This window comes from Neodiprion fabricii, chromosome 5 (genome assembly GCF_021155785.1).
Source record: "Neodiprion fabricii isolate iyNeoFabr1 chromosome 5, iyNeoFabr1.1, whole genome shotgun sequence".
Taxonomy (NCBI): Eukaryota; Metazoa; Arthropoda; class Insecta; order Hymenoptera; family Diprionidae; genus Neodiprion; species Neodiprion fabricii.
The window spans coordinates 21820051-21840853 of record NC_060243.1 but is presented as its reverse complement, the minus strand read 5'-3'; the positions used below and the strand labels follow the sequence as shown (position 1 = coordinate 21840853).

At 39.5% G+C, this 20803-nt stretch overlaps 1 protein-coding gene across 3 annotated transcripts; it reads right to left on the bottom strand.

The window, feature by feature from the left end:
* Positions 1-764: 764 nt before the first annotated feature.
* LOC124182234 (death-inducer obliterator 1) lies at positions 765-20803 on the bottom strand. Of its 3 annotated transcripts, none has more exons than XM_046569186.1 (19): positions 20521-20803; positions 19860-20040; positions 19477-19752; positions 18746-19023; positions 18464-18638; positions 17966-18265; positions 16390-17103; positions 15586-16026; positions 15083-15169; positions 14725-14849; positions 14050-14447; positions 13576-13802; positions 12958-13452; positions 12413-12561; positions 10907-12249; positions 9324-9813; positions 6346-6833; positions 4869-5352; positions 765-4321 (listed from the first exon to the last, which is right to left on the bottom strand). In XM_046569186.1, exons 2-19 carry the CDS (start codon positions 19978-19980, stop codon positions 3245-3247), a joined length of 7668 nt encoding a protein of 2555 aa, XP_046425142.1. In that variant the 5' UTR covers positions 19981-20040; positions 20521-20803; the 3' UTR covers positions 765-3244. The 3 variants fall into 3 exon arrangements, with proteins under 3 accessions (XP_046425142.1, XP_046425143.1, XP_046425144.1); XM_046569187.1 differs by having other exon boundaries at positions 18512-18638; XM_046569188.1 differs by lacking the exon at positions 15083-15169.

Sequence of the window (20803 nt, the reverse complement as noted above, 5' to 3'; positions counted from 1 at the left end):
GGTGGCCTATAAGCCCGAGCACAAGAGCGAGCCCATCTTCCTCTGTTGCACTTGCGCTAATTTGTTCCAATTAGTTCCGCCAATAGAAGTAGCACTTACTTCGCATCTGTTATTCTGGTACCGCACCATCACTGACCACCGCCAAGCTGGTTCATTCGTACGATAGTAAAATGTCCATGTTGATCAAGCAGAAAACTGACACAAGAGAGCAGGAGACCCTGAAATTTTAATTTCTGTAAACTTTTGGATGAGAATTTTGGTATTAGATATAATAAACATGTTATATAGGAGAGGTTGTGTCGTCTTGCGTTAAGTTATGTTTAACCACAATTTAAAAATTAAACTGTATTGTTTTCTACTCTCTTGTTCTTATTCACATCCTCATTAGTAATATGGTAAAAGCAAAGATTGTTCGATTGAAAATCACCACGTCATTGGTTCGTCTCGTTTATCGGAGGTTTGCAATCAATTTCTTCCTAAGTCGAGCAATCGCGGTAAAAGACTCATAATAATCAATCGACAAAAATTAATTATGAGATACAGATCCTATACCTAGGATATTACGTTTGGTATAATTTGAATAGAAAAAACGTCTAGCGACAAACGGTTTTTCATAAAAATTTTCTTTTTTTATAATTACATGTATGTCACTATACATACGTGATAGATTACCAATTTCTAAGGTAACCACCATGTGTGTAATCATAATGGTTGTTTTATTGATACGAGTTATAAGATTTAAAAATCGTCTTCCTGACCATGCCTCTGTTGAAAACATTTATTGAAATTTGACTTACTCATTTATTAAATTTCTCATATAATACTTATACATATATTCGTACATTTTAATGATAGCTCATTACATTTTCTCCATACCACATATCTATACACTATATTGTATACTAAACTCTCTTGTATCATCATGTAAATTTAGTATCATATTCATATTTAATTATATTATGTATGTACCTATCAATTTTTCATTTACTAGTAACTGGCATTCACACTGGTGCTTTTAGCACACTTTAGCTGGTAGTAAAAACAAGAATAATAATAGTAATAATAATCAAACACCTACAAAGTTGTGTGTAAGGAACAGGCGGTAGGGTGAAGGTAGGTAAAAAGAAATAAAAATAAAAAGAAATAAAAAATCGTTAAACCATATAATTACATAAAATTGTTTTTTTTCTTCAACATCTCGTTGTCGTTTTTTTTTCTTGTTTTCCGTTTCATTTGCATATTCAAATATATCAAATGTCATCCGATTTGTTTACAATATAAATTTTTGTTTGTTCAACAGTTTCGTTTTGTAATCAATTATTTTTTATACTCAATTTAATTTTCATATTCTAAATCTTCTTTGTACAGCCACGACAAAGAAGATGATAACATTATAGATACAACTAAATTTAAAAAAATCTCCACTTATTTTTTCCTCTCTATCTTGACTCAAAGTGCAATATACCTGCGTATCGATATATGTATAGTAATGTGATATTATCAATCCGTACCAATTTTACATTTTCATTATAATTATTATCATGAGATATTATTTACACACAACTGACATAGCGTACATACATACATACATACATACATACATACATACATACATACATACATACTTACATTCTTATAATTATCGTGTTTTTCTACAGTGATAAGAAAGAGCCGTAATATGCACCCAGCTAAGTATCCGTTAATGTCTGTAAGGTAATCATGTCTCAAATACCTTATACTTAGAGTTTACCACAAGAGTAATATTTTTATCCATTTCCATTCGCTCCATTTTATTTATCGTTATTTCAGATATTATTTTTATCATCATTTTTTTAATCTTTTTCTTCTACTTTCCTTCTATCTATTTGTATTTTATTTATCACTTATTATGTACGAAAACTGGTATGCAAAAATATTAATAATAATAATAATAATAATAAAATAGCGTAAAACAATAATAAAACGACAAGTAGACAAGAAAAAGGAAAAAAAAATTTATCGTTACTTTACACCGTTATCACTATTATTATAACGTTTATTACTTATAGTATATGTATAATATTCGATATCAGTTTTTTTTCTCTTCTAGTCATCATATTTACAGCACACGTGTTTTGTTTACTACACTCTTTTTTTTTTTTTTGTTACCACACCTTTCGCTCTTTTTTATCTGGAACCTCTATCTATAGATACACCTACATTATGTATGCTATATCATAAGTTTAACGAATTATCGTCAACGACTTAATGAATGAAATTATAAAACAATGAAATTGTCTAAGCAATTAAGGTAGTTATTGAATTAATTGATTCATTAATTCGCAAGCAGCTCAATAGCCGCACTTTTCACCTTCGTCTTTAAGCTTTGGTATTTACAAGAATGATAACAAGAACCTGACACCAAAAAAAGACGCCAGTTCGCTTTCCAATATTTTTCACGTTTTTACTTATTTTCATCCCCGCGTTGAACTCTCCATATTTTCATCAAGTGATTTCATTTTACATTTCGCAAACTTTTTCTATTTCTTAGTAATTTGTATACAATCGCTAATAGTTATGGTTATTATCAATAGTATTGTTTTGTTGATTTTGTACCATTTTCGCTTTTTTATTTATTTCCGTAACAATTCTGCGGCGATAGGTATCAAATAATCACGTATCGGGTTGAAATATTTATTTCTTCATTTTGAAAATCCGATTAAAGTAAAGAGAGAGAAATCAGTGCGCAAACAGAGTTAAAACCGAGAAAAAGTACTACAGAAACGAAAGTGAAACAAGGAAAATGAAAAACTGCAAAGTGAAGACAAAGAAAAATCGTGAAAAACATCCTGAGCGACTTTACGGTTGTATAAAAAAAGGAAACAGACAAGCAAAAAAAGAAAAAAGTAATTACTTTATATCACATCAGTATAATGATTATAACGAGAATAATAATAATAATTATTATTATTATTATCATCATCATTACAACACTACATTAGTAATAAAAAGTACCACGTGCGCGCGTGTGTGTGTGTGTAAGAAAAATAACCGGTATTTGAAAATTGTCAAAGATTCACCACCCATTTATCGCAGAATCGATGTGTCCAATTTATATTCCGAACACGGTTCATCCGATGTAGCATTAAAAATTCTTGGATAATGTTCGTTCATTGTGAACGACGTAAAGGAAAAATAACACAATGGGCATGCAAGCAGCTCATAACCGCACTGCGAACAATCCGTTGCTAGATCGATGTATGGATTATTTATCACCTGGTCCTTGACCCCACCTGGACTTAGTCCTCGGGGTCTTTGACGAGGCAGCTGGTGAAGCAGATCGCGATATCGTCGCCTCTTCGCCGACCTTGCGTTTAACGCTCAGAACGACGCCACTTTTAGGCAAAAATTTCCCACTTTTGCTTTTCGACGGGACGGCTTCTTCTACGAATAATCCGGTACTGCTAATCGGCGTCGGCGTGACTGCTGGGAAACCGAGGGAAAAGTCCTCGTCTTCGAGGCCGGGTGGCTTGGGCTGATCGAAGGTCAGGTTCTTCCTCGGAGTGGTAGAAGCGGTGCCGGAATCCGGTTTCAGCGAGGCCGGAGGCGAAGCTTCGGGGCTGAAACTTGTCGTCGAGCTCCGTTGCTGCTGGTGGGAATTCATCGGTGATGGTAAGGGAATGTGAGGTTGAGGCTGCGAGGAAGGCGGTGGGACTTGAAGCTTTGTCGTCATCGTCGTGGTCGTTGTCATGGTCAAGGAGGACAAGGAGGACGATGAAGAGGAGGAAGATGTCGATGATATCGACGACGACGACGAGGGACTGGAGTTAGAATTTGAGGTCCCAGCCGCGGCCGCAGCTTCCGCAACCGCAGCGAGCTCCGCAACGGCCGCGAGTTCCTCCTCGGCCTTTTTTATCAGGTCGAGATCACTGAGCGAACCAAGTGTGCTTTTGCTCTCCTTTTTACGCTCCTCTAGCTGCGATTCGAAGAACGATGCACCAGAAGATGTCCCGAGTCCCATTCCACTTATCTGATTCATGCCTTTGCTGTATGCGTTTGGCACGTATTTCTCAGGCTTTTGATACGCCACCGCGTTCACCGAGGTCAGAAAAGTTGCGCTTGGCTTCGATGGTAGGTAAGGATCGACCTTGGTTATCTCTTGCCGCTTGACGTTGGCCAAGATCTCCTGCAGGTTAGCGGGAATCGTTATGTTCGAAACCTTGTCCAGGATCGGTTGGGATATTTTGGAAAGTCCCGGAGGTGGCGGGGTGAACGATCGAGTGTCAGTCGGACTGTAAGCCTCCTCTGAATCGTTGAGACCCGGTGGATCGAGGCCGAGACCCTAAAACAAGAGAATTGTATTAATTACTTGAAGAAAACAATTTTTAATATGACATACAACTTTTGTTATAGATGTTCTGTATTTTCACATCAGACACTCAAAAATACAAATACAAAAGCTACAGGCGTTTAAGTTTCACTGTGGCATCGCTATTCGGTAATCGAAAACTGGAAACGAAGCTCGTAACTTTCAAAATTTAAGAACAGTTTATAGCTAAATTTGAATGGAACCCTCAAAATATGCAATGAAAAAAAGCGTGAAAACCGTGCTCATTCAGGACACTTGAATGAAAAACAGTTTGTACAGTCGAAAATCGATACTGATATTTTCAGAAATATTACAAAGATTGGAAGTTTTCAACTCCGGAAACGCAGAAGAAACGGAATAAAAGCTGTGTTTAAACGAAACTTTCAGTTCCAGAATGTTCGAATTTAATGAAAACTATGAACTCGATATAATGATGATAATGTTCAAAAACTTAATCGGTACAAGCTTTAGGACAAAATCGAAAAAAGAATGTCTGCAAAAAAGTGATAATAATCCTTACTGGTAAAGTCGCGGCAGCATCGCATAGAAAGGACGAACTGATACTTTGTATCTGTTGTTTCTGTTCTTCGATCTGTCTATTAAGTTCATCCATCTTCCTCTGGAGTTCGTTGGAATTTTTGGACGGCACAGCGAGCGCTTGTAGACTAGTAACAGCAGCCAAATCATTGGACAGAGCGACGCTGCGCTGATGAGATTTGGCAATGTCATCCAAAGCAGAGACGGAGGTTCCGAACCGTCCGGAATCGTCATCCTGATCGATGTCCTCATCCATCTGGCCAGGACTGTAAGGCTCATCACCGTCATCAGGATCAGGAATGTCGTCGGCGAGCTGAATTTTGGCGGAGAGCTCCGGGACTATTTTCGCCATCTTTGCACTGTCTACTTTCGAAGTTCGGGACATTCCGACATGGGCCTTGTTCAGGGTTTCCAGAGTGAGCTGCGTCACAACGTTCTGCTTGTCCAGAGCTGGCAACGGCGAGGACCTTTAAAAATAGAAGGAAGAGTGAGGTTTTTCTCATAATCAAAACTGAGCATTGAATCACTGAAAAGTTACAATGAAGTGACTCGACCGAATAGTATTTTAGCTCTTCAAGTACAGTGAAAAATTTCTTTTTCTTGTTTCATTATTGACTGATCAGTGGTCAATGATAAAGAAGCTTAAAGAAGCGCATTGTTTATATATTTCCTACATGCATGACAATTTTGTTTTTCAAGAAAACTGCTATTTCTGTACAGATTCAATTTTAGTATTTCAAACAGTGCGTTAAATACGATTTGTATTTTTAGTCTCTTTTTAGGAGTGATTTTTGTCACTCAATACATAAAGCTCATCACGCACTTCTCATTCAGATTGGTTGGATTTGTATAATTCAAGTTTATTTTCCCTAAAAAGCACCTCGATTCGTTTATAAAAAAACGAATGCATTTATTTTCAGTTATCATATTTATATAGTAATATAACGTGCATATTATTTTGGGATTACTCGGTTTGGATTTTGAATGATTGAATAAATAAGTTTTAAAAAAGTATGAGTATTAAGATTATGCAAGAATAGAAATAACTACAGATTGCGTTATACTTCAACCTAGTTACAATACTTCTGTTATTGCTGAGATCGATCAAATGTCCAAGACAATACTTAAACATATAATACCGAGAAATCATAAAATGAGTAGTCTATTGTCTCTTGATTCAAAACACAAATTATAAATATAAGACTGTGTGTAAACAAAAAATTTATCTTTGTTTGAATTATAATTGTGATGAAAAACGACTTGGATCTGAATAAGTGAGGTATAACGAGAAAAGTGACTAGGTATTTACCAGGTGTAGGAAATACGAAATAGGATATAAATAGGAAATTTATCTTCCTTTCGATTGAAACTTGGCCAAAGTGATTATTTGGCGAAAAAAGCTGACAAGAAGCGAATTCGAACTGAAAAAACGAGTCGTAGAGATCAAAGCGCCTATTTACCATCCCTGCTTATCGCCGAGTGAGCCGGAGGCGGGCTGTGTGAGTAGAATTGTTGGCGAAGCGGTAGAAGGAGGTGTTGAAACGGCGGTTTCTGGCGGATCAAGGATCGGCGGTGTGTAGCTGCGCCCGATTTCAGTTTCCTTGCGGATCATTTTCGGCGGCACAATGCCGCTCATCGGAATCATCGTCCGTTTCCGCTTGTTCCGCACGATTATACCAAGCAAAAGATGCGGCCGGTTCTCCTCAAAACCCGGACCATCCAGCGGTAACAAAACCCGCGGAACGACACTCTGGCTCGAGAAAGGCATTATGTAGAAGTCCTTGATGTTCTTTGACACATTGCCGACAACGCCGAGACGGCTCCGGCTGTTCAGGTAGCTGTAGAGAGTTATGTAAGGGATTTTCTCCTCATCGTTTGCCGCCGTCAGTCGGATCACGAGGATCTCCTTCGAACCCGTTCGTTTCATCTTCGATATGTAGTCCCAGACCTGAGGAGACAGTAGTTGAACGAATCGACCATTGCAAAGATTGTAAAACAATTGATATATCAATTCGAACAGAGTGATTAAAGACGTATCAAAAAGATTTAGAAAGAAAAAACCTCAGTTTGAATTGTGTAAATGTTGAGGAACACGATTGAAGCAACATCTCTATTAAGTCACATGAGTGATTCTAAGCAAATTTTGATCATCATAAGCTAAGGTGTCAACAGTTTCAGAAAAAGGTTTTACAATTAGAAAATTCAAAATGCTTAAGCTTTGATGGTTTTTATACAATTATAAATTTTTTGGGCTCATTTTGTTTAGTATTGAGATTTCTAGAGAACATTTTGAACAAAATTTTACAAATAATGTATATTAATTCATATAATAGTATCTGCTAATATTATAACACACTTAGTTGAAATATATAAAATTAATCTAAAAGTATCATAAACTCAATAACTTGGTTCTCAACATCTATTATATTTTTGTTATTTTTGTATGGATTTTTCTTATACATTCATTAGCTAGTCTACCTACGCATGATATTCTAATTTCATATGTAAAAGGAATTTAGAGTCCGTAAAATTTATGAGTAAATAAATAAATAAATAAATAAATAAATAAATAATTAATTAAATAAATTAGGCTTCAGGAAAAATATCGGAACTGAAAATGCGATAGCTCAACTAATAGGCACAATTTACACAAACATTAACGATTCTAAACCCACAATACCTGCTTTCCTGGACTTCACAAAAGCATTTGATACGATTAATCATCAAATATTTGTTGCAAAAATTGAATCAGAGGAACTGCCAATAGCCTCATTCCAGTTACCTAACTAATCGCGAGCAAATCGTCAGAACAAATGATATACCAAGTAATGTCAGCATGGTAACAACTGGGGTCCCTCCAGGAACTATACTTGGTCCTTTATTATTTATTATCTACATGAGTGATATTTTACAAATTATTCCGAGTACTAACGTAGTGGCCTATGCCGACGATACCGTCGTAATATCCTCAGATAACACATGGGAGGAAGTAAAAAATTTGCTTTCTTCCAATCGAATGAAGTCGGCAATCTGGTTACCTAATAATGTAATCTCGTTGAACATTAGCAAAACAGTTTTTATGACTTTTGGAATATTTAGAGACAGTGTCCCTTCTAACATCGAAATTGAGATAGATAATTTGCCTGTAAATAGATCTGCATCATTTGAATATCTAGGTATAATCATTAATTAACTGTCATCTAAGATGGGAGTATCATATCAATTCAATCATAATGAAAACTAGAGATCTTCTATTTATCTTTCATAAACTAGTGAAAATACTTGACCCTAAAACTAGGCTAACAATTTATTATGCGCTGTTCCATAGCGTGGCTTTGTATGGCATACGTTGCCAAGGGCGGAGCTTATGCAAACGTTATAGGACCTTTCCAAAAACTGCAGGATAAGCTCCTAAAAATAGTGCTGAGCAACCATAATGTTAAAAGATCCGTGTTTTAAAGATTCCTATATTTTACAATCACCATTACATTATTATACAAGTTTTAAAATCTAACCTTGATATCTATAGCTCTAACACTAGAAACAAAACACTACTCCTCCCTAACATCAAAAAGGAAGTCCATTATAGAAGCAGTCTCATGACTGCTATGATGTACTTCAATAAATTGGATTATAATCTTAAATCCTGGAACCACAAAAAAATACTACAAAAAGGAAGTTGAGAAACTGGCTAGTCGAACTGAAGCAATTATTTTACCACCTAAATCTATTAAACCTTTTATTTCTTCTTTTATCTTTATTCTCCATTTTAATTTCATCTATTATGTAGTAACCTAATTTTGTGAAAATCTCTTTCCCACGCTGGTCCTATGTACAGGTGTTTTGCACCTCTATAGGGTATAAATACTGATTATTATCTTATGTTCAAATTTGTACTACCTGGGAAATAAATAAATAAATAAACAAATAGCTGTCCCCCACAGTAGATAAAAATAGATTTGTGTAAGTAGGGCACCATGTTCATCAACAGTTAAAATTACACTAGAATGTAAGATTTCATGGATATTTTACGAGCAATTTGTAAGGATCTGTTTAGTGAGCAATATGCGTCTGAAAATACTAAAATGGTACCAAAAATATCTGAGCGTTTAAGTATTTCGAACGTTCTAACTGTAGCACCTTATCTCAAATTGTTGATACCTCAGCATCTGTCATTCGAAGTCCTTCAAATTCATTTCTATTACACAGTAAGGATGTTGTTTCGTTCATGTACATTGGCACCAATAACACAGCTTTAGATTTTTCAAACGATGTTTCCCCTTTTCTTAACTTTCAATTTAAACGATGCTCAAGCCATTTATCCACGAATATAAAAACAAAATTCCTCAAGTATTCCATGGTTTTCAGATTCTCTCAGGCAATAGACACCCTGGTCAATGTAATAAAACAGAACCATATATGTATCATCACTACAAACCGTCTCGTGACTGATGCGACCGACGACGTCAACGGTGTCAGGCAAATCCTCGGTAAGGTCGCGTGCTTGTCCGCTGACTTCCTGAGCAGTGATGAAGAACTTGGCAACATCAACCATGTTGACGAAACCTCGCCAGACAGTCTGCAGGATGGGTTCAGGATCTCGGGTTTCAGCCCGCCGTTGTTGTTCCTCGATCTTCGACTCCGCAGCTTGCATTGTCTCTTCTTCGTCCTTTTCCCTTTCCAACTCCTCGTTGAAGTCTGGCGTTTTTATCGTCACCGTCGAGCTTGGCTCTCGATCCGAAACGTCAGACTCGTTGCCGTCCATTGTGTTGTTCGTTGTCGTTTCATCTTCTATGTGACGCCACAGTCTGTCCTCAATCGGCATTGTTTTTTCTTGCGCCACTGGGCTTGGCTCCTTCCGAGACTCTAACTCCTCCTTTTTTCGATCATCCTCTTTCTTTGTTACACTGTCCTTGGAGTTGTAGTCCCTAAAAGAAAGTTTTTCAGTTTTTTTTTCGTAGTATGCTAAAGAAGTGGAAACTCGATTCAGAGCTGTATCAAACACGTAGTCTAGTCGAGCAGCTGTAACGATATAAATATAATATAACGAAGGTTTGAAAGTGCGACTAAAGTTGATCTACTTGAATTTAGTTAGTAGTTTAGTAGAATAATAGCACAAATATTGATGACTTTGAAGAATACACTTATCGAATCATTTCGACAATGAAAAAACCGCATGGTTTGAACGATTTTAATGAACTGGGACTCATTTGTTCGTAACTGAAATCTCTACAAATCTGTAAAATTAGATTTTAGATAGTAACAACAACAACGGTGAAATAAGATATCGGTGGAATATTTTTATCAAGGTATTGATTTGCTATTTGACATTTCTGAAGATCTCACTAACAATGTTTTTCTGGTCGACTCTGAAGCCAAATAGAAAACTTTGCTGATTTTTAGAGAATTCATTTGCGATCAAAATGAGGACTTGTGTATCAAAATTGTTCAAGCGATGATACTTTTTCATTGTAGAAATGGTCTAGTACTGGGGTCTCTTTAAAGTCACAAATTCTTGTGTTATTGCTAGTGAAATTATGGTTTTCTTTTAAATTTTCCGTTCTAACGGAATATTGTTTTAATTGAATTCCACTCAACAAAGTTCAGCTGCACTTTCAAATTCTGGTCATATGATATTCCTGTTCTTACAGCGCTTTGAATTCTTGCAAGCTCGTTGAATATTTGATTTTACAATATTGCATCCTGATTTTGATTGTAATCAACAAGTGGCAGTATTGAATTGACCGATGAACAAAAAAATACTTGTTCCAGTGCAATCACAATAAAGAAACGAAAAACAAAACACAATTCTTCGAGCGAAGATTATTTAAAAATAATAAGAATATCAATTATCTCAAGATTCACGGAGGACTATGCCATAGAACTCTGAAAAATCAATGTTCGAGTGACAACCATCGCGTTATACGAGTTTCGAAGAAAATAAAAATCCCATCACTCGACTTGCCTACCTTGCATTAAACAAAACAGTGGAATAATACGAAAGTACAACAATATAAGTACCTGTGTCTCCCTCTGCTTCGATTTCTAGTACTGCTGCTTCTGCGGCTTTTCTTGTGCTTGTCCTTGTCTTTCTCCTTAATTTTCTCCCGCTCCCGCTCCTTGTCACGTTCTCTGTCTCTGTCCCTTTCCCTTTCTCTTTCCTTCTCCTTTTCACGTTCTTTGTCTCTTTTGGCATCCTTGGGTCTTGTGGACCTTCTATCTCGTTCCTTGCTCTTCTCCCTCGTCTTGCTCCTACTGTCCGAATCCCTACTGCGATGTCGTCTACCTCGACTGCGACTCCTTTCGTGTTTCCCCTTCTCTCTCTCCTTTTCCTTTTTCTTCTCCCCAACATGCGACGTTGCCTTCTTTGCCTCATGCTTCACCTTTGACTTGCCTTCACCCTCTTTCGCTTTCTCCTCGTCACCGGCTGTTGATGAAGTAATACCATCTCCACTGTTCAGTGCGGTTACAATGTCCTGGACCGGCGTCTTCGGATCTACGCGGTCGACGCCTCCATCATTCTCTATGATCAGCTCGCCCTTGTGCGTCTTGACGACGATGGACTTGGCTTGCGCCATCAGATCGAGTTCATTTTTCTTAATCATCTCAAGCTGGTGCTTCGTCTCCTTTTCTCTCCACTCGGCGAGCTCCTGACTCGCCATCTCGTCAGGACTGAGTCGCACCACTGCATCAGGCGCCAGCGATCGATCTGCGATCTTCCTGAAGAGCGTCAGGTTCTTGGTGTCTTTGATGTTGAAGACGAGACTGCGGTACTTCGCCTTGTACTTGGCGCCCGTGTCCCGGAAGAATTTATACATCTCAAGCTCGATATTCAGTGCCAGTTCTGTTATTTCATCTTCGGCAAGTTGCAAGTCCTCCGTCTCCTTTATCCTGCTCGATAATAGCTCTGCCAGCGTCTTCCTGATGTTTAGTCTGATCGGCTCAGTCTCTGGTCGCTTCACCACTGTTGCTTGGAGCTTCGGCTGCTGCTGAGATGAAGTCGACGCCTTGGCCTCTGCTTTTTTAACTGCAGGCTGCTTTGCCGTTGACGTCGTAGTTGCCTGACTTTTGATCGGTTGCTGCTGGTGACTTATTTGCTTCGGTGACGAAACTTGCTTCGAAGCTATCTGTGTCGGATTTCTCAACGTCTGTGTCAGCAGCGTCTGTCGAGTCTGAACAACCTGTGGCTTCGCCTGCGCCGACGGACTGGAAAGCTGCGAGTTCCCTCCGCTCGATACTATTGTCACTTTTTTACTGTTGCTTGCCGTGAGGACCGTCTGCTTCGAACCTGCCACCTTCGCATAAACCATCTTCGCCTGACCTTGAACTTGACCCTTAGTTAATAGATGCTGGTTCATTTTCGTCTGAAAGATTTATTGACCAGTGATCAGTTTTAGGTTTAGCGTTTCAATTTTGAGCGAATCCAAAAAAAAAAATGTGTTATGCCTGAAAATAGACCTGCTTTGGCGATGGCAAGGTTTAGATTTGAGTATCAGCGAATCATCGTCAGACGAATTGAATACTCACAATTTTTCCACTCAGTCCAGGCGTTGATATAGCCGTCACTGTCTTTCCACCAATTTGAAGCGCGTTCAGATTGTTAGGTCGCACCACTTCGTATGTAGGATTTTCTTTGAGCCACGTCTTTAGGTTCGATGTCGTCGGTGCATCCGCGCCTTTCATACACAGAAAATAAAAGATAGAAGGATGTGAGGACAAGTTGAACAATTTCATTCCATTACAAATACCATTGATAAAATATCCTAAAATAAAGCTTCGGGCATTCAAAAACGTGATTAATCAGGCTGCTCTTGATGGACCAGCCTAAGAACTTCCCGTTTGAGCTAATAAAACATCATATGCAAAGCTTAGACTTTTTTACTTTGGTATTCGAATGACTCAAAAACTACTAGATCTTTCAAGTTGAAAATTTAGTCAGTTCTGAACTAAGAAGATATGCGTTGATTAAAACCAAAATTGTCTTTCAGTTTTGACCAATTAATAGAAGACGACACCACCAATTTAGTGTACTGAACTTCTTGCGATTTTCATATAGTCACATCATCTCTTACCAGTCAAAACCTTCCCAGATCTCCTTTCGAAGACGATGACCCTTGCGTCAGGTTTGCTCCTGATATTTTCTTGTGTCATTGACTTAACTGCAGATTTGGGATGCGGCAAAGCAGTCTGAGGCGGTTTGTCCTTTGTTAAAGATTCCTGCGCATGTGTCAAAATGCAGGCGTCCGAACAGTAAATGCTAGAGTTCCTGGCCTCCTTCTTGCAGACAACACACTGTGTCACTCCGGAGATGTTGGCATTTGGGATGACCGTCGAGGCACCGATGCCGGCCAGCGAACTCGCAGAGCTCGTCAATGAAGCCGTAGCTGCGTGGACGGGGGACGAGACACTCTGTGGAAGATCTTCAGGCGAGGTAGCTACTGTCAAATCTGAGGAGTTCTTTCGCCCCTTAGGCGATTGCTCGGAAAGCATCTCCTTGGTATCATCAGACTTTTTCTTTGCACAGTTGGGACAGACCCATTCAATGCCCTTTTCCTCCATTTGTTGACCTGAAAGACAAGCTCAAAATAACTTTGCGAACGTGGACTGGTTTCCAGGTTTAAAGTTCTGGTCACAATCGATAGGTGAATTGAACTTGTTTTGCAAAGAAGTTCGGTACATTCAAATCTTACCCATCGCCTTGCTGACGTGAACGCATTTTCCATGGAACCAATCCTCACAGACGTCGCAGCATATCATAAAACGATTGTTATGCGGTCTCTTACAGATGCACCAAAGCCTGTCAGGGTCGTCTTCAGAGTCCGAATTCTCATTGTCTTCGTCATCCTCGTCCATTTCAGACTCGACCTCGTCTTTACTCTGCTGGAAAGGCACTTCTTGAGGCGGAAGAGAAAATTTGCTAGAAAAGCGAAAGGTGAATAAGAAAAATTTGTCGACGTCATTAGAAAATTTGATGGAAAACCAGAAATTGGTTGAAAACTTGTTGAAAAAGAGAACAATAAATAACAAAAATTTGATGAAATAGTAAAGAATAAATTACAAAAATTTGCTGGAAAAGATAATGAATCAAAAAACGTAACGATTCAAGTAATTTGACTTATCAAAATCCTCGATACATTGAAAAAAGGAGCTTTTAAGCCACTCACATTGTCTTCTCGCTTTTCTTTACAGCTTCGACTTTCTTCTGCATAGGTGTTGGTGTAGCTGCCGCAATGACGTTTTCGCTCTTCGCCTGAAGTCGCTTGCTTCTGGTGGCAGGGGCCTCAATCGGTGGTAAAGTAATAACGCGACCTCCGCGAACGATTTGAACAGGCTCTTTGTCATCACGGACAATTTTGTTCTTGTTGCTTGTTACGTCGCTCGATAATATGGCAGGTCGCGTTGCGACTGCTGGAGAAGAAGTACCAGATCTGACAGGCGATGCTGTTTGGTGTTGATTCTGCTCCTGCTGTTCTCCACTGGCCGTTTCTGACAGTGGAACAAACGATGCTGTTGTCGGTAAAAGCCCCTCTGTCACCGGCAAAGCCTGATCGACCAGAGTCGCCTTCAGAAATACGAAAGAAAATTAATAAAGCAAGAAAGGTAGGTTAGTAATAATGACAATAATGAGAGTATAGAAAAAAAACTATGAAATAAATTGGTACAAATAAATTGCGTTTTAGAGCACGGAAACTGGTTTTTTGATTTGGTACTGAGTTATGACTCATTGATCCCGATGAAAGGAATTTTGGAGGTTCTTCTTTAATAACTATCTTCACGATTAGAGAAGAAATTGAATGATCATAGTCCTATTAAATTAGTTTGTTTTACTTCAGACTTACGTGATCTGCCAAATCAACTCCTAACGCTTCCTGAAGAAGCAGAGCTTCTGCCAATAATTCCTCTTCGTGTTTACTTGCCTCCATTTCAAGTGTTGCCAGCAAATGTTCTTCACCTTCGATTCCACCTGAAATTAGTTAAAAAAAAAAAAAAAAAAAACCGCAAAAGAATAACTGTAGAGGACGTTAAGAAAAAAATGCAGTGCTTCATCAAGTGATTTTAAAATTATATACACAAAATAACGAGTAAGTAAATACATGGCGAGTCAAGGAAGAACAAAGATCAGATGATTAAACAAAAATGATAAAAATAAGAGAAATATAAGATGAAAGAGAAAGAAAAAAGAATACCAACACTTACTGGATTTGGATACAATTGTTTTGGGAACAAGGTGATGCTGATCTACGGATGCTGACGATACTTCGGTATTCCGAGCTGTGTGCGAAGCTAATGAAACAATAACGACGATAACGGTAATAATAACCACAACAAAAACAGTCTTACAGGAATGTTCCTTTTAATTTTGTAACTTTATTTTTGATTATGGTGAATAAAAAAAAAACGAACAGAGAAATAAAAATTCCCCCTAATACCACACCGAATTATGCACAGCAGTGATCATGCAGAAAACAATGTCATTTTAGTGTGAAATGAAATTTGCAGTACTGTAAAAAGATTAGAGAGCATTAGAAAGAGAGAAGATTTGTTACTCACGCGAAATGCAAAGTAAAGGAATCAAAAATTAATGAACGTGATTATCAAATAATTAATACCGTTTAAAGAATTGCGTTAGAAAACCAAAATGAGCTGACAGTAGAATTTACATAATGGGAAAAATGAAAATCAGTTTGCCGTGCTCTCACCGGTGTCCAAAGAAGGCTGAAGATCTTCGACGAGCGGAGCTTTGACCTCAGTTTTCTCATCCTCTCGAAGAGTTGCGTCGGCCTGGTTTTCGCCTAGCAATTTCATTTGATTGTCTTCTTCGTTACCCTGCTCCATCTTATCCGCCTCAGTCGCATTAGCTGGTGTCGAAATCATCGCTGTTGAGCTCGCTGGAATTGAATGGACGGTAGAAGCTGCAACTGTCAGGTTTGTGGACGTTCCTGAACTCGCAGAGACGACAATTGCAGTTGCAGGTGCAGTCTTTTGCATGGAACTCATTGTAGCAATGGCTTCAGGAGTTTTTGGCTCCCCACCTGAGCCGACCCGCCGAATTATGTCTGGAGTCGAGAACAGCGCCGGACCCAAAGCGTCCACAAAATGTGAAGGCGACTTTCTGTGCTCCCGTTTTTGGTGTTTTTTAGCTGCTCAGAAAAGAAGAAGCCAAAGCGGGAAAGTGAGTGGGTGGATTTTTGAACTTGGAGTGATAAATCCAATGCTTTTCGATGGGTTTTAGAGCTTTGTTGGCGTAGAATATGCAATTTCAGATAATTCAGGACACTTCCTAAGCCTGACTAACAAAAATATACCAGGAATATTCAATAAATGAATACGAGAACATTTTCATGTCTAAATACGATATATCAAAGTTTTGTAGTAGTTTAAAATTCTTTTAGAACGGAATACGCGATTTTAGAGAATTTAGGAAACTTCCAAGACCTGTATAATACAATTATATGAAAATCCCTGAACAATTAAGTGCAAAAGACCTAGGAATAACTACAAACCATCGGGTGTTTTCGGTTCTGGAAGTTTAACAGGCTCTGCCTCTGCTTTTGGCGCAACGTCTGCAAGAACCTCGAGTTTTTTCTTCTCCTTCTTGGCCTCAGGCGTCTTGACCTTGGCAACAGACGCTGTGTTTTGCACAACAGTGATTTTTTGCACTGTTTGTTGCTGCTGCTGTGTCAGTTGTGGGATCTGTTGTGTCTGCAGCGTCGACAGTTGCGGCTGTTGTTGCATGGGTTGTACAGGTTGGACACTGACCTTGCTCTGGATGGTTGTGGCTGTTGGAGCTGTGGGGGCAGCGACCTTGGTGAGGAGCTGCTGCGGTGTTTTCATCTCTTTGCCAAGAGGCAGTTTGGAGTTGACTTGGCTAACGAGATTGGCCGCTGGTTTCGATACGACTAGGGACTTCCTCATGCCGAGGTTCTTCAGCTCGCTCGCCTTCATCATGACCTGTTTTTGTACGAATATCACCTTCTGATTGTTCCGCATTTGGCCCGGCTTCGTCAGTATCATGTCGCCCTTTATTGTATTCGCGTTTATTAAATTTGCTTTCACTTGATTTGTTGTAACGAGCTGTTTCTCTGATACTGTAGGCTCCACCTCTGCTGCGGCAGGCTGAGGGGTTGCAATGAGAGGAACCGGTGGCTCCTCCTTTTTCTTCGCTCCCATCGTTTTTACACCCTTTTTTGCCTTGCCGGGGCTCAACAATTTTTCCTCTATGGAAAATGAGATGAAACGTTACTTAATATCTTGTAATAAAATTTTGATGGCACTTTAGCTAATGATTCCAAGCTATCGATTCATGTTGACGAATTTCAATCAGATGCGATGCTTTAATAAGGGTATATAGAATGAAAATGTGTGTGAACTTTGGGAATTATTGAATCGTCAACCGATTATCGGATCCAATTGAGGTTTGTTTTACTCGAAAGTATGTAAATCCAACTTTGTTCATTTTTTTTTATACTGCAATAAATTGCCTGGAAGTATTGTTATGGACAATTTCGTCAAACACTTTTCCTGCGATGAATCTTTTACTGTCTCCACAATATCTTGAAAATGGCTAGACTGATTTACTTCAAACTGAGAGACAGTATTCATAGATAATCTATCCGCTTTGTCTCGATTGGAAATTTTTTATTTAAACATGGCGAGCGTTTGAAAATGAAACCAGATTTTTCGGCTAAAATCTACAACTTCTTATATTGACTCATTAAAAAAAAATGTAATTGAAGAAAAATTGCGTTTGTCACACAGAGGATAAACTATCCAAGAATTCTGTTTGCAAATTTGAAGTAAATTGGTCGAGCCGTTTTCAAGATATCATAGGCACCGCAAAATTTTTAATCAGGCCAAATGGCTGATGCATTATTCTCAATAACAGTACTTCTTTCAATCGATTTTGATAAAAAAAAAAAAAAAAAAAAAGAAATGTCAACGAATTTGGACCTACATATTTCGGACAAAGATACCCCAATCGACTTGAATTACCAGTCTTTGAAATATAAAGCCCCAAAGTTTACCTACTTTTTACTATTCAACACTTTGTCCTTATATTGATAAAGCGGCGAAACTCACCGACTTTGTCCTCCTTCTCAGGACTCTTCATCGCGTCAACAGCCGCCGCCATCTCCATATCAAGCCTCCGCACCTGTTCCATATCCATGAGCTTGTTGCTACCTCTGCGTCTAGTTGCGGCAAGGCTTCCACCTCTAGTGGTAAGACCCTTGCGACCTCCTCGAGCCCTGACACCACCTCTGCGTGGTCCCCGAGGCCCAAAATCCGAGTCATCGTCAGACGGTGGTTCGGATTCCGAAGATTCTGAAGATGAGGACGGCAGAACATCATCCGCAGCTTCCGGCATCGCCGCAGCAGTGACTGAGTCATTAAAAATAGGAGTGTAATGTAGCGGAATTTGAAAGGTGGGAATTTGCTGTTCATTGTCAATGAGAAAAAGGTTTGTGATGACGCGTTTGGTGGATGATAGGCTGGGTGATGAACGATGAAGAGGAGTGCCAGAATTCGAATAAGCAAAAGATCAATAAACAAACAAAAATCAATCACGTGAACTCTTACTGCGGACATCGTTCATATTCAGAGGCTTAATGAGCGGCACTAGGGCACCTTTATTCACTCCCTGCTGGAGAACGCTGATCGTGTTTCGAGCCGTGCCGCTACCAATTCCTTTCGGGGTCTGTGGAGTCGGTCCTAATGGTCTTCCATCTCGCCGAGGCCTGCCTGGACCCCTAACCTGTTTACAAAGTCAATCGATTGAAAAAAAGTTGCAATCGCTAATCAAACTTGATCATCTTTAATTTCTTGACAAGACAGATTCGATAAAATATAATCTCTACTCACAGGTCTGGTTAGTTTCGATTTCCCCACTGCTGCTGACAAGGCTTGAGAACCGCTTAGCGTAGGAGAGGAAAGGGAGATGGGTGGAGGAATCGATGCAGGGATCGAGGACGAGGAGGAAGAGGACAAGGTGTACGGAACATCATTAATTTCGGGCGATTCTGCAATAGGTAATGGATCACTAGGTTTTGGATCTGAGGGTGACTTTCGGCTGGTGTAACAGTGATCCAGCTGTATACTGTACTTCAGTGAATTCTGCTCTTCTTCTACGGACAACATGTCTGTACAAGACACAATGTTGCATGCAAAAAAGAACAAACAATATACACTTTTTGTTATACAATTTGAGGCAAATAAGTGGGAAATCATTTGTGCTAAGCGATGATAGAATCTTTGAATAAAAGTTCAGATTTCTAGTTGTTTTTAGTCTGATTTAGTATAAACAAGTTTTCGTTACTCTTTTCATTTTCACAATTCATGGCAAATGAATGAGGATTTGACAAAGTGAAAGTCGACAAGGCAATTGTCATCTTAGTTTTTAAACAGCTCTTTAAATGAAGCACTACGAACTATCAAAATTCATATACTTATAGACCTGATGGTGCTGAAGAAAAGCAGTTCTTCATCTCATTGCATGAGTGTTTCAATTTCTGAGTAAGGAGTTGCGGTATTCAGGTCGAAAATGTGCAATCTGATAAGGCGATAGGAGAAAATAAGAATCGACGCAAACTTACCGAGCATGGCTGTTACGTTTTCTCCTAATATTTGCTTGGCCTCTTCACTCTGCAATGCGGTTTCGAGCCTTTCCAGCTGCTCGGGATCCATCTCCATGAAGGGATCAACCAGCCCACCGACTCCAGTGTCGGTACTCCCAGGCGTAGTGCCTGAGGCAGCTCCTTCGGGTGGTGCATAAGCTGGTGGATCGACGGTCAATGTGATGTCACCATTTTCAGCATCCGCTTCTCCTTGACCTAGCCGCACGACGCTCACATTCGCATTGGATTGATTAACTGAAAGACACCAATAATGAGAAAGTTGTTGAGATGCGGAGGACAAATTGAACAATTTCTTAAATTATCCTGAAAATGTTGTATACGATGCAAAGTTAACGACTTACTTATTATGTTCTGCAGTGTTTCATGATCGACGGAAATGGTTCCGTCGTCGTTGACAACAATTACAAGTGTGTCATCTTTCTTTGATTTTTCCTTCGATTCAAGTATGAAGGAGCTGGACATCTTGCGTCTATCTTATCGACGCGATTCGAGAACTCGCGCTCGTTTTTGCTCTGTTGTTCGCTGAAACGGAAGGGATGATTGTTTGATTAGAAAACCATGCGCCCAATCAGTTTCAGCGCCCAGACGTGAAAGCCCTGATAAGAGGTTTCCTAAGTGTTCGTTTACCCTTTGTTTGGTATTTGTTTGTAATTTGTTTACAAAACATGGCGGGCAAGGGAGGGGGGGAGGTTTTCAGGGTCTAGCAGAGAGGCGGGATTTGGTTTCTGCTTGTGGAATCGAGCCGGGAATTTGCGAGCAGTATGTCGCGATTAGGAGATGATGAGCCGTCTACGTATAAATAAACAGACGGCAGGAGGAGAACGAGGATTGGTTACGGCCATCTTGTTTCGTCGAATGCTGATTGCGGACGCAGGACGCGAAAACCGATTCGGAGGCGAGGCAAAATCGTGATTCAGAAGCGCGTCGTGTCGAGGAAACGCGAGGAATGAGAAGAAAGAGACTCGGCATTGAGCCGCCGCAACGAGGTTTCGAATTACTCACCCGTCGAGCGCGACTCCAACGGAGAAACGCAACCGCTCAACGACGCCCCGTCGATCCTGGAATCGCTATTCAGGCCGTTTTCGTCAGATATACATCAAGTCCACCGTGATTGCGGTGCTTCGCGGGGTCCAGTTTTACCCACCGCTATTTTATTATCGCTTTGTTTCAACGTTTTTCTCTCGCTTGTCTTTCTATTTTCAGCGTAACCACATCGCAGCGCTCTAAATTAACACGACGGTCGCTCGCTTGCGCCGCCTGCTGGTCATTTTACCGATCCAAGCGC

Excerpts from the sequence above, each read along its gene's own strand:
- LOC124182234 (XM_046569186.1), bottom strand. The coding sequence starts at position 19,980 with ATGTCCAGCTCCTTCATACTTGAATCGAAGGAAAAATCAAAGAAAGAT. Across the intron at positions 19,024-19,476 it reads AAACGTAACAGCCATGCTCG|ACATGTTGTCCGTAGAAGAA; the intron begins GTAAGTTTGCGT and ends TGTCTTGTACAG. Across the intron at positions 16,027-16,389 it reads AGAACCGAAAACACCCGATG|CTAAAAAACACCAAAAACGG; the intron begins GTTTGTAGTTAT and ends TTTTCTGAGCAG.